Source organism: Cetorhinus maximus, chromosome 10 (assembly GCF_964194155.1).
Source record: "Cetorhinus maximus chromosome 10, sCetMax3.hap1.1, whole genome shotgun sequence".
NCBI classification, from domain to species: Eukaryota; Metazoa; Chordata; class Chondrichthyes; order Lamniformes; family Cetorhinidae; genus Cetorhinus; species Cetorhinus maximus.
The window spans coordinates 66661620-66674073 of NC_135888.1; the positions used below are offsets into that span (position 1 = coordinate 66661620).

The 12454-nt window shown below is 40.2% G+C and overlaps 1 protein-coding gene across 2 annotated transcripts in view; it reads left to right on the top strand.

The window, feature by feature from the left end:
* Positions 1-12454, top strand: part of afap1l1a (actin filament associated protein 1-like 1a) — a 225950-nt gene that overhangs the window by 104055 nt on the left and 109441 nt on the right. The window contains exon 1 of one of the 2 annotated variants that reach the window (XM_078550583.1): positions 49-289. The exons of the other annotated variant lie outside the window; for it this stretch is intronic. Coding sequence (XP_078406709.1) covers positions 256-289 — 34 coding nt within the window. The 5' untranslated portion in view covers positions 49-255. Of the gene's footprint in view, positions 1-48; positions 290-12454 lie in introns of those variants that run through there. 2 annotated transcript variants of the gene reach the window in all.

Below are 12454 nucleotides of genomic sequence, written 5' to 3' on the forward strand. Positions count from 1 at the left end.
AGGCTGTGATGAAAGGCATAAAAGAGAGGAACATTGAATCAGAGAAACCAATCGAGTTAGTCATAAATGCTAGTGCAGCATTTGAGGCAGGACACATCCCTGTGGGAGGGATCACAGCTGCTTGAAGACCAACAGCAGAACTCATCAAACCACAGAACAGTGCTGACTGCAATAACTGCGCTCAGTCCGAAGAGAAGTCCAGGGATCAAGATTTAAAACTTTGGTTGGAATTGCTGGTTGGATTTTGAGTTAAAGATGTTGACTACACCTTACAAATCTACTGAAAATGGTAAGTTCTAATAATTAATTGTTATTAAACCAACATGTAGCATCTACATTTTTCTGTATCACTCTACCCCTTTTAGTGCAGTGGAAATGAAATAGAATTAGATTAAAATAAGTGCCGTAAATTACAGCTTACAAGGTGACCTGGCATATAAGGCAACCCCATTTTTCCAGCCCCAAAAATCATTTTTATGCTCGGTGTATAAATCGACCACCACCACCCACCCCCCCACCCCCACCGCCCCAGACATTTTCAGCCACAGCATGCTATACTCACATTAGTGTTGGCCTCAATTTTATTTATTCGTTCATGGGATGTGGATGTCACTTACTAAGTCAGCATTTATTGCCCATCCCTAATTGCCCTTGAGAAGGTGGTGGTAAGCTAACTGCTGCAGTCCATGTGTTTTGGGAACACCCAAAGTGCTGTTTTACACCTCGCAATGCATGTTTTACTTACCTTATAACTGGGTGCAATGGATCAAGCAGGCAATACAAGCTGTGTTGCAAAGCTGCATGGGATTTTAAGACATGCCCACTCTTTGTGTCGGATGCTGATGACTCTTCAAAATGGCGACCACCCACATGATGCTGGCGGTTCACTTTTATAAGTGGCATATAAGTCAACTTCCATTTTTGGAAGGAATTTCCGAGGCTTCAAAAGTCGAGTTATATACCAACATCTTTGTATTTTGCTTAAATCTAGAGTTTGCTTACATCATATTTTTTGACTTAAGTGGAGATGACTGTGTTAAAATGTGACCTGCCAAAACAATATACTTTTAAAAATGTAAAACACAATATTTAAGGAGTCTCCTAACTCATTCCTAGATTCAACATTGCTGCTAACCACTTCATGTACTGTTATTAAACAGAATGTCTTGATAGTAGGTGCTGCATTCATACAATAACCAGTGTCAGCCTGAAGTGAAGTGCATTGAATACCGTAGTGCGTTGTGAATGCAGCTTGAATCCACAGTCAGCAGCCTGACACTGCACAAAAAGGATTTAAACTACCCGGAGAAGTATCACTCTGCTTTCCTTCAAAGTCAATTTGTGCCTTAACACCTGATTTACATAATGTGATTCTGGGATTTCCCATGTATTTGTGGGCAGATACACACACAATTGGCGCACATATCAAATACATGGCTTAAAATATCACGGAATTTCAGGCATGAGCAAATTACAAATGTAAATACAGTATGCTTAAATCGCCTCAATCATTTACAGCCATCCATTGATCCTTCGACTCAAACATATTCTGCCCATAATAATGGCCACCACCAGCTTACAGAGCCTCAAACGTGAGTTTCTTACCAATGTGTTTGTCCAACGGCTCTCATCAAATTGCAGTCAGATTTTCAGCTACAACAGGAATCAAAATAATTTAATGAAATTTTCATTTAATTTTTACAAGTACATCCTGTTCTGTATTTTCTGTTTCTTTTAATGCCTTTTCATGGCATTAGTATATGCTATTTTAAAATTGCAGGTTCTTAAACATGCTGTGCATAAATTATGGGTGAATGAGTTCAGACTTTAATTTTCATAATTAAAGGAGGGAAATATGAGTTCTGTACTTTCCCTGCCTTCCAATTGTTTATGCTGATTTACACTCATTTTATGTCGGACCATATTCTAATGTGATTCACAGGAACTCTGAGTCTCACTTGGCATTGGCAGAATGGGAGTGGGAATGGGCGCAATTTCGGGTCAAACTTCCGGGTTGCATCCACTGATGTAATTCCCCCAAATTTAACATCAGTGGTGCAGCCAAAATGGCTCTACCCTAAGAAAGAAAAAGAAAGAATTGCATTTATGCGGCACCTTTAATGACCTCAGGATGTCCCAAAGTGCTTCCAGTCTATGATGTACTGGCAATATATCTATTGTCCAAATGCACAATTAATCTATATCTCTCTTTGAAACTGATAAATCTGCTTCTAGCTTTAAAACAGGAATGCCTCTTTGGTCAATAAAAGTGCATGTCACCAAATCTGAACATCTGTACCATTTCAAACTTATCATTACAAATTCACACCAACCCTGATTAGTAAGTTGCTGGCAGTTAGAATACCTAAGCAGTGCTAGGGACATCTTGCAACATCACTGCCAATGAGTGGCTTAGGCTAGAATCTTATTTGAGCAAGTTACAAAGCTTAGGAATGAATCTGTTGAAATAAGATTTTCCTTTAAAATATAAATATTCAAGCAATTTTTATTGGCTCAATAAACATTTGTGTGTGTTATTCCACACTCATTGTTTTACTGTGTTTTTAGTTTTGCTGGCACCTGGCTGTGAAACAATCATCAACTCAACATGTTAGACCAGCAGTTTAGCAGGATAATGCTTTTTCTGACTTTTCAATAATGTTACCATGACTTGTAAAATACGAGTGTAGTAACTGAGGCTAAAATGTTTCACTCCCGAGTTGCTCCTTTCTTTGCTCCAGCAACTAAAGTTTCAAGTTGCTTTTCTCAATTTTACTCTCATTTCCTTACTTTTGATATTTCTGACTTCTGAATCTGCGTATTCTCTGTTTCCCTGTTTGCAAATAGTAATTTTATGCCAATACCATTGTTCTTCAATATTGCACTCATCAGGTTCTGAGGGATGGTTGCAGGCCGACACAGTAAGTCCCAGATGTACTGACATCAAAGCGTCTCAGTGCTAGATGTTCATCAGAGATTATCCAGTGAATACCAGGAAGGCAACACTTCATCAGCATCCCTTCATATATTTAACACATGGCTCCACTGGTGAATGCTGATGTGTTGTATTCTCCTTTGCTAAGAAAAACTAGTGTGAGAGTCAATTCCCAAAAATGTGCAGGATTGTAAAATGGACTGGGGGAAGGTAACTTGAGTTCCTTCAGCTGTCATGTTCCTCTTCAGCCAATGGGGAGGTGAAATGTAATATAACTGCTTTCGGTCACTAGGTTCCTCTTCAGCCTTTAGAGAGGGGAGTGCAGTGCGAATGCTTTCCATCATCCACTCCTTCAAACACTTGGTAATGGATTGGACAGGGGGAAGCTGTTGCACATAGCATTTGGTCACCATACTATTCAGCCATTGGCGGGGGGAAATGAATAATTTTGTTTCTTTTGTTACCATGCCTGCTCCTTCAGCTGGTGGTAGAAGGAAGAGAGCATGATTTTTGCTCTGAGCAGGTGGCTCAGTTGGTAGTACTTTTACCTCAGAGTCAAAAAGTTGTGAGTTCAAATTTCACTCCAGATCTTGAGCACAAAAATTTAGGCTGACACTCCAGTGCAGTACTGAGGGACTCTGTCAGAAGTGTTGTCTTTTGGATAAAAAGTTAAACAGAGGCTCCATCTGCCCTCACGTGGGCATATTGGACACTATGATATCATTTTGAAGAAGGACAGAGGATTTATCCTCAGCATCCTGGCCAACATATATCCCCCTATTAACATCACAAAAACAGATTACCTGGTCATTATCTCATATCTGTGAGAGTTTGCTGCTTGCAATTTGGCTACTGCGTTTCCTACATAGCTTCACTCCAAAAAATACTTCTTGGCAGCAAAAGACTTTAGAACATCCTGAGGTAATGAAAGACACTATAGAAATGCAAGTCTTTCTTTTTATTTCTTTTCTGTGATTACCCTTAAAGGCACTCCATGCATCACTTAGAGGAATTGTACTTTGTTATTTGTCGTCTTTATCTAATTATTTTTCACCCCTCATTAGACAATGGTCAATATAAGTGTTCAGTTTACAAGAACAGTAGCTCACTACTCTGAGCTGTGTCGATACCCAAAAAACAGCCATTTAGAGATGCATGATAGCAGCCTGGAATGATAATTTGATTTCTTGTGGTAGATTAGAGATTCGATAGTGTCACTGTGAAGCTCAAATATATTTATTTTGTGTCCAAATTTCTTTCTTGTTTTAATTCTGCTAATATTTTTCCAAGTGACATCACAATATATTCAAGATATTGAAGCCCTGAACATGATTGTGTATTGGATCAGGTGTCCCACTTGCACATCCAAAGCACTACTTTGCTTGATTTATTTTTGTCACATCTCAAATCTCATTCCCGGATGAATGCTGAAAGTGGTTAGTGTACTGAATAGTTCAGTGGTAAAAACCTGCCTTTAGGCTTTAAAGCATCACACAGCAACCAGCCAAAGATGCTTTTTATGTTGTCTTTTTTGACTTTAGTCCAGGGAGACTGACCTCCATCCATTACTGTCACCGTTTTCATCTGCTGTAGCTCTGAAAATGTGGGTGAGCAACTTCTCACCTTCACTTTACTGAAGGCAGCTGCTTAATCTGACACCTACTTGAGAGTTTGCACTGCCCTCAGTTACTGACATTGGCTGTTATAGAGTGCAGCAGACATGGGGAGGAGACCTGTGTGCCTCAGCTGCACTCTTACAGTATAAAGCAGAAAAACTGCAGCCCATTTTATAAAAATGGAATTAAGAGACATGTTCCTTAACACTGTTTATTTGAGTCACAATGATGAAAGATGAAAACGTTATTTGTTTAAACCAGCAAGTTAACCAGAGTCATTGTGTGCTTGGATAATGTGACACTGAGCAATCGCTAAGTTAAAGGTAATGTATGTTGAAGTGGAAGTGACTTTTTTTTGCTGTGGGCAATAGATGACATTAGATAATTTTCACCCAAAATGGTGATTGACATGATGTTGAGTGCAACAAAATACTCAGCCAGTTCAAATCACCTCTAGCTGCAGTATTGCAATATTTGTTTAGAAGAGGCCATTTCAGTCCAGAAGATTATTCATTCTGGCTGAACAAATTGTTTCCTTCAACCGAGTTCTAAACAAACACATTTGATTGGCTGAACAGGCTGGCAAATATGGCTATCACCTTTAGCAGTGCAATTATAAGCTGATAAAACAACTGACATTACCTCAATAACCTGAGGTATTTTCTGTGTTGTTTCTGAATAAATAAAGATTGACTGACACAATGTAAAGCTAACTGGAGAGGAATTAGCCCAAGCTATCCACAACCCCAAACATGTGGCTCTCAGCCCTCAGGAAGAATGTGGCCGTATGTGGCAGAACCACCTGGGTTGCCTTGAGTTAAGGCAGCGTATCTTTTAAATGTCAGCTCCGATTGCTGAAAATCTCTGATAAATCATGACAGCCAAGATAAAGAAAGAAGCCTGTTAACTGAAATTGCCTTAAATTCACTGTGACCTAATTCTTCAAGCAGGTTTGAATTCCAGTGTAACTGGTAACCTATTGCCCTACTCGCATGAATCATTCAACAGTTCTGCTTTGGGTTTACTTCTGTTACTTTTAACTCACAAGCTCAGTTTGTACTTGGAAAAAGTAAGCCACAAAATGGATAGCTTATGTTCACAGACCATAATTTATGCCTAGTAACCTATTTCTAGTCTAATATAGTTTGATATATTATTTGAGGTGTGAATGTGTCAAAACAGGGCCTTAGTGATTACACCTCAAAAGTAATTAATTGGCTGTAAAGTGTTTTGGCATGTCCTACGGATGTAAAAGGCATTGTATAAATATGAATTGTTTTTCTTTTTTAACCTGCTGTTTCATCAATCTTTTTCTCCCTTTCAACCCGAAAAGAAATGTGATAGTAAATGTTGAAAATTTCAAATTGCCTTACCTATCATGCATGCCCACTTCCTTAGGTTGTATTGGGAATGTTAAAAAGGACACACAGCATGGAGTATTCCCAAAGTGATACAAACATCCCATGGGATGACAAAGGTCATTGTTAATGCAGCATAAAACAAGATACAGAAATAGAGTTATTGAGAAACATACACCAGAACAACTAGTAACATCCACACCATTTTTTATCCATGTAGTAGCACCTCAAGTTCCTCCTCAGGAGATGTGTAGGATAAATCTTTTGTGAAAAACATCTTCCATGGACTTGCCACTGTGGGTTTACACTTGTCATGTGAATAGCCACGCTTAAATCATACTTCTGTGTGTGGATGCACCACTGCTCTTCCAGTCCATTTGAGGAAAGGCAAGGCTAACAGAAGGGCATTTATTCAGAAGATGGCAGCACTAAAATGTAAGTTGTAATTTAGGATAGGTGGAACTATCTGCAGACTGAGTGTTAGACTCAATGTTAGAGAGATACTGATTCACTTCCTCCAATTTTGGGAAAGGTGTAACTGAAGAGTAAGGATATTCTTCAGTCTGGTAGCCTTAACCCATCTGGCCTCTTTAAACATTTTAGACCTTCTTGTTGGTATTGAATTACGTACATAAGAACATATGAATTAGGAGCAGGCGTAGGTGACTCAGCCCCTCCAGCCTGCTCTGCCATTCAATAAGGTCATGATTGATCTGTTTGTGGCCTCAACTCCACATTCCCTTCTACCCCCTATTAACTATTGAATAGAATTATCAAATGAAATTATGTAAACTTTTAAGAAAAAAATGAACTACTGGACCTGGTAGTATAAAGGCATAATACTGTGGATGCTGCAGATCTGAAATAAGAATAGAAAGTGCTGGAAAAACTCAGCAGGTCTGGCAGCATCTGTGGAGAGAGAAACAGAGTTAACATTTTGAGTCCAATATGACTCCTCTTCAGAACCTTTTACTGGGTACACTGGTGCTTGTAGATTTGACTGTAGCATGTCCCTGCATGCAGGACATTACTGATTTTGAAAAATATTGGTATCACATTTCTAGATACATATCAAAAACCAACTAAGAACCTTTGATTAATTTGTAAAACATACCTACCTTCACAAAAAATTTTATTCTCACCCAATCACTGTTGACGGGCAGGATTTTCAAAAGTGGGATCAGGAACTCGACACCCAGATGCTTTCTGGGTCCCAACACCGCACCTCACCTAATTCACTCTCGAGAAGCTATTTTTAAATTCAAATGACCTAATCAGCCAAGAGACTTTCTCAGCACCCAGTTAAAGGCATCAAGAGCATACAGAAGGTGGAGCTGCATGCCTGGCGGCAGCAGCAAGGGCAGGAGGCAGCCATGTTGAAGGCAGGGCTGCCACTGTATTGCCAAAGAGAGCAGGCAGCTTCTTGGAGGGCCAGCAGTGCCAACGGGGCTGGAAGCAGCCAGGAAGGGATGCCCAGCACTTACACTGGTGCAGATTGGTCTCAGAAAAAAGACAGGTAAAAAAACCAAGATTGATAAACTTTGGCCCTGCAACAAACCTGACGACTGTGCACTAAGTACACCAGACTGTTTGGCTTTGCAACAATAAAGTTCAAAAATTGCATTCTGCACTGGACAGGCCTGCAAAAAAACTTAAGGAGATTGAGGGGCTGATAATTGGCTGCGAGCAGGTCTCCCATTCCCTCCCTCATCCCACACCCTCCCCCCCACCCCGCAAATCTGGCAGCCCTATGAAAATAGCATTCTGTTCTGGAGGCATCAGGCAACTGGCGGGACAGGAGTTTTCAAATCCCACCAGCACTGGGCTCGGACCCCCATAGCCCTTTGAAAACCTGGACCAATGTGTCTCCATTTTTAATTTTTGATTGGTGCACTGGGCTTGGAATGCCCCACAGGTTCTCAACAGGTTAAAAATCTTTTGAATACTTACACACTGCAGAAGCTAACAGAAACCTTCATTTGTGTATATGTTCAAACTAATGTAATGAAATAAGGAAAATATCTTGGAGCCATCTTCTAATAATGTTAACAGTGGAAATCTTGTGAACTTTTAAATTCTATACAGCCAGGCTAGAGTGATGTAGCAGTGATGCACCCAATGTTTTTTTCTATGAAGCAGTTCTTAGTTCTGAATTGACCTGTCCTTTATAATGTGTAATATCTTTGTGAAACTGGCCACTACAATCTTGATACGCTGCAATCAAAACTCCACCAATATTAATTGGTTATCAATTATGTAGCAGGACTGATAATTAAGTCAAAATTTCCCTGAAGCCCTGTAAACGAAGGGAATTCAAATGAATAGAACAGAGAAGAATTTTAACTTGCACAAAAAAAATCACTTGAACAGAGTTAAAATCAGACCCATTAACACATTGCAGTAAAAGGAAACAGAACATTATTTAGTTTTTGATGCCTTACATTATAAAACTTGGAATAATTAGAAAACTGTCTCTTTCAATATGGCCTTGGGTGAGACTTGGTGATATATTTGAGCCACGTTTGTTGAAATTGATCTTCTTAAGATCCTGATGCTCTGTGGAATGGTTCATCAGTTGCAGGTTTTTGGTATGTGCGTGCTAATCAAATGTTGTGTGAGGTAATATCCCAAACGGTTTGAAAAGAGCTGTGCTTTTTTTTTGTTCAACTCAGTTGACATCGATATGGATCGCAGAATCAATGGATTTTGAGGCACTTTGGAGTTCAGCCTGATCTCTGAAATGTACCATGACTGTGTCCTACATCTTAGCAGTATTACAGCACAGGCATATCTACTTTACCACCAGTCATGCACCAGATAGCAGAAAAATACGTATGACAAACCTATCATTGTTCTTGGCCCTTTTATGTGGTTGAATTATCAATGTACTCCAGGAATTTAGTATGAATTTAATAGGATTTAAAATCCTATTAAATTAATGATATGTTGAATGATACTAGCATTAATAAGTTTGATTTTGACTGGCCTTTGCGTAATTCATTGAGTCTTGTGTTCTCCCAGCTCAGAGAAAATCATGGTGAGAAACTGTGTGAACATGTTCTGTGGGAGCAATGTTATTTATTGACACAGAAAATAGCCCCTGCAGATTGTTTGTCCTGTTTATCTTCAGTTTGCTTTGGGCTCTGATCTAGCTGTGAGGTATGATAAACCCAAGAGACTGAGGGGGAAGGGCGAGGAGGGCTGTTCCTGTGGTGGTTGAAAGTTGTGTGGATGGGAAAAGCTTGCAGAAATAATGCCACAGAAACATTCTATCATTGGCTGGGTGACAAAACCTAGATTATATTGATGAACAGTTTACTTTTAGCCAAATTACTTAAAAAAATAATAAACAAAATGGTGCAGTGGATTATATTGGACATTTTTATACCTGCAAGATATAAATGCCATTTGAACACTGAACTCAAAATACCAATGTCAAAAGAGGACCAGTTTATTGGATTCAAGTCAGTCTTGTCATAGGGCATCAGTAAAGTTTCCTAGTGGACAATAAACTTAGACAAAGCTAAGCAATCCCACAACCGACAGATTGGATCAAAGCTCTGCAGTCCTGCCTCATCCATTCATGGATGGTGGTGGAGAATTAAGCAATTAACAGGAGGAGAAGGCTCCATGAACATCCCCCTCCTCAAAGGTGGCAGAACCCAGCATGTGAATGCAAAAGAGAGCACTGAAGCATTTACAACCATCTTCAGCCAGAAGTGCCCAATGGATGATGTTAATTATATAATAATTAGTTCTGTTGAAGAGTCATACGGACTTGAAACGTTAACTGTGTTCCTCTCCGCAGATGCTGCCAGACCTGCTGAGTTTTTCCAGGTATTTTTGTTTTTGTTTTGGATTTCCAACATCCGCAGTTTTTTGCTTTTATCTTAATTATATATTAATTGAATGTTTAATTAAGATACTGGACACTAAATGGGATGCACCCCTGCTCATATATATATAGTTGCAGACGGAAACTGTGGTTGTTGGATTTAGAGGTGCATGTTTGCAATCTGTACCTCTGTAAAAAATATTGTTATATTACAACAGCTTACATTTATACAGAACTTTGAAAATAATAAAAGGTCCCAAGGCACTTCACAGGAACATTATGAAATGAAAAATGACACCAAACAACGTAAGGAGGTGTCAGGGCAGATAACCAAAAGCTTGGTCAAAGAGGTAGATTTTAAGCAGTGTCTTTAAGGAGGAAAGTGAGGTGAAGTGGTGGAGAGGCTTATGGAGGAAATTTCAGCGCATAGGGCTTAGGCAGCTGAAGCCAAGGCAATGGTGGAGTCAGAGTGATCAGCCATCCTGGGTTTTCCAGGACAGTTCTGTTATTTTGGCTTCTACCTCCCAGTTCAGACCTTCATGGGAAACATTTTGTCCTGGATTTCTTCTGTCCTGGATTTCTACTGCAGGCACTGGGGCTCGGCAAGGTTGATGGTGTCCGTTCGGGGTTGTCCTGTGGTTGTTGAGTGGTAGGGTCTGAGTCAGCAGCCAGAGTGGGCCTGGGTCCGTCCTCCACCGCTGCTGTCACCATGTCAACAGCACCCCCATTGCTCTGAAGAACTCACCAGCACCCCCACAACCTGCTGCCCCTGCTCTCAAGGACTCACTAGCACGACTCACCCCCACTCACCACCCCTGCCCCATGCACCTGCTCCCAGGTCTCATAAGTGGCCCCCTTGTCGAAGTGTTACTTATTTATTTCACCCAGAGTTGGTCACCCTGGCTGGCACCTTTAAAATTGGGTAATCTCAAGTGGTCAGAATTAGATGAGTGTAGATATCTTGGAGGGTTGTGGGGCTGGAGAAGATTACAGAGATAGAGAGGAGCGGGGAGGGACTTGAAAACAAGAATGAGAATTTTCAAGTCAAGACCTTGCTTGAACAGAAGCTGGTGTACATGTAAAGATTAGGCTCCAGTTATATCTTTCACCACATGGCTTTCTGAATAGTAACAGACGATCCATGCTGGATCTCCTTCTGTTGCCTGCATTGTCACAGATTTCAACTCGCTTCACTTCATATGATACCAAGAAATGGCTGAAGGCACTGGATACTGCAAGGTTTGTGAGACCTGACAACATCCCGGCTATAGTACTCCAGAGCTAGTTATGCTTCTAGCCAAGCTGTTCTAATGCACTGGCATCTGCTGGACAAAATGGAAAATTGGCCAGGCATGTCCTGTCCACAAAAAACAGAACAAATCCAACCTGGCCAATTAGTGACCCATCAGCCTATTCTCAATCATCAGCAAACTGATGGAAGATATATTTGACATTGCTGTCAAATGGCACTTAGTCATCAATAACCTGCTCGTTGTTGCCCTGTTTGGGTTCCACAAGGACCAGTCAGCTCCAGACCACTTTACAACCTTGGTCCAAACAGACAAAAAAGCATGAAATCCACAGGTGAGATGAGAACGACTGCCCTAGCCACCAAGACAGCATTTCAGGTGTGGAATACAGAGAGATTGTTTCTTCCTGTAGGGAAAGCATAGCTAAAGGCCATCAATATAGGATAATTACCAAGAATTGCAATAGGGAATCCAGAAGAAAATTCTTTACTCAAAGAGTGGTGCGAACGTGGAACTTGCTATCTAAGGAGTACTTGAATTGAGTTGTTTAGATGCATTTAAGGGGGAGAAGGGAATAGAGGGTTAAGATGATCAATTTAGATGAGGAAAGATGGGAGGAAGCTCAAATAGAGCATAAACACTGGCATGGACTGCTTGGACTGAATGATTTGTTTCCATGTGGTATATCCTATGTAATCCTACGTATGCATGGGAATACCACCACCTGAGGTTCCCCTAAGCCACACACCATCTTGGAAATGTATTGCCATTACTTTTTCATCAAATCCTGGAACTCCTTAATAGCAGTGTGGGAGTACCTTCAACAACAATGCCACATCCCATGAAGGATTTTTTAAAATGTCAAATTTTTAGATAATGTTCGCTTAAATTTGAAAAATAGCCCATAGTACAATTTAAATTTTGTCCTTCCAAAATTAAGTTGTGAATTGAAAGATCATTTTCTGCGAAGAGCAGCCTAGGAGGAACTACTAATGGTTACAGGCATAGTGGTAGAAACAATTTGAGGCATTGAATTATTAAAGCAGTTGGCTTAAATACGATTTTTCTTCTTACTGGATGTGTATATATCAAGAAATCAAAGTGTCATCATTCCATATGTTCTTCTGTTGATTTTGTCCATCTCTGCACTTGTTGTCCACTCACCTAACAATGAACTTCTCCTCATGCCTTCATCCCTCCCCTTCACCATTACCAGCTTCTCCTTCCGGCATTGGCGTTTAGAATTTTTTTACTGAATTTTCTCCAACCTTCCATCTCCTTGCCTTGCTTTCAAAAACCTCTCTTTTCTTTTATGGCTCTCTATCCCAGTACCTCAATTCCCTTCTGCTTTCCTCACGCATACTCCCCATCATATCCATTTTTTCATCATTTGAAAATGCTTTGAGGCATCTTTCTGTATCTGTGGAGCAATATAAATGATATTTTAATTGCAGTTGCAC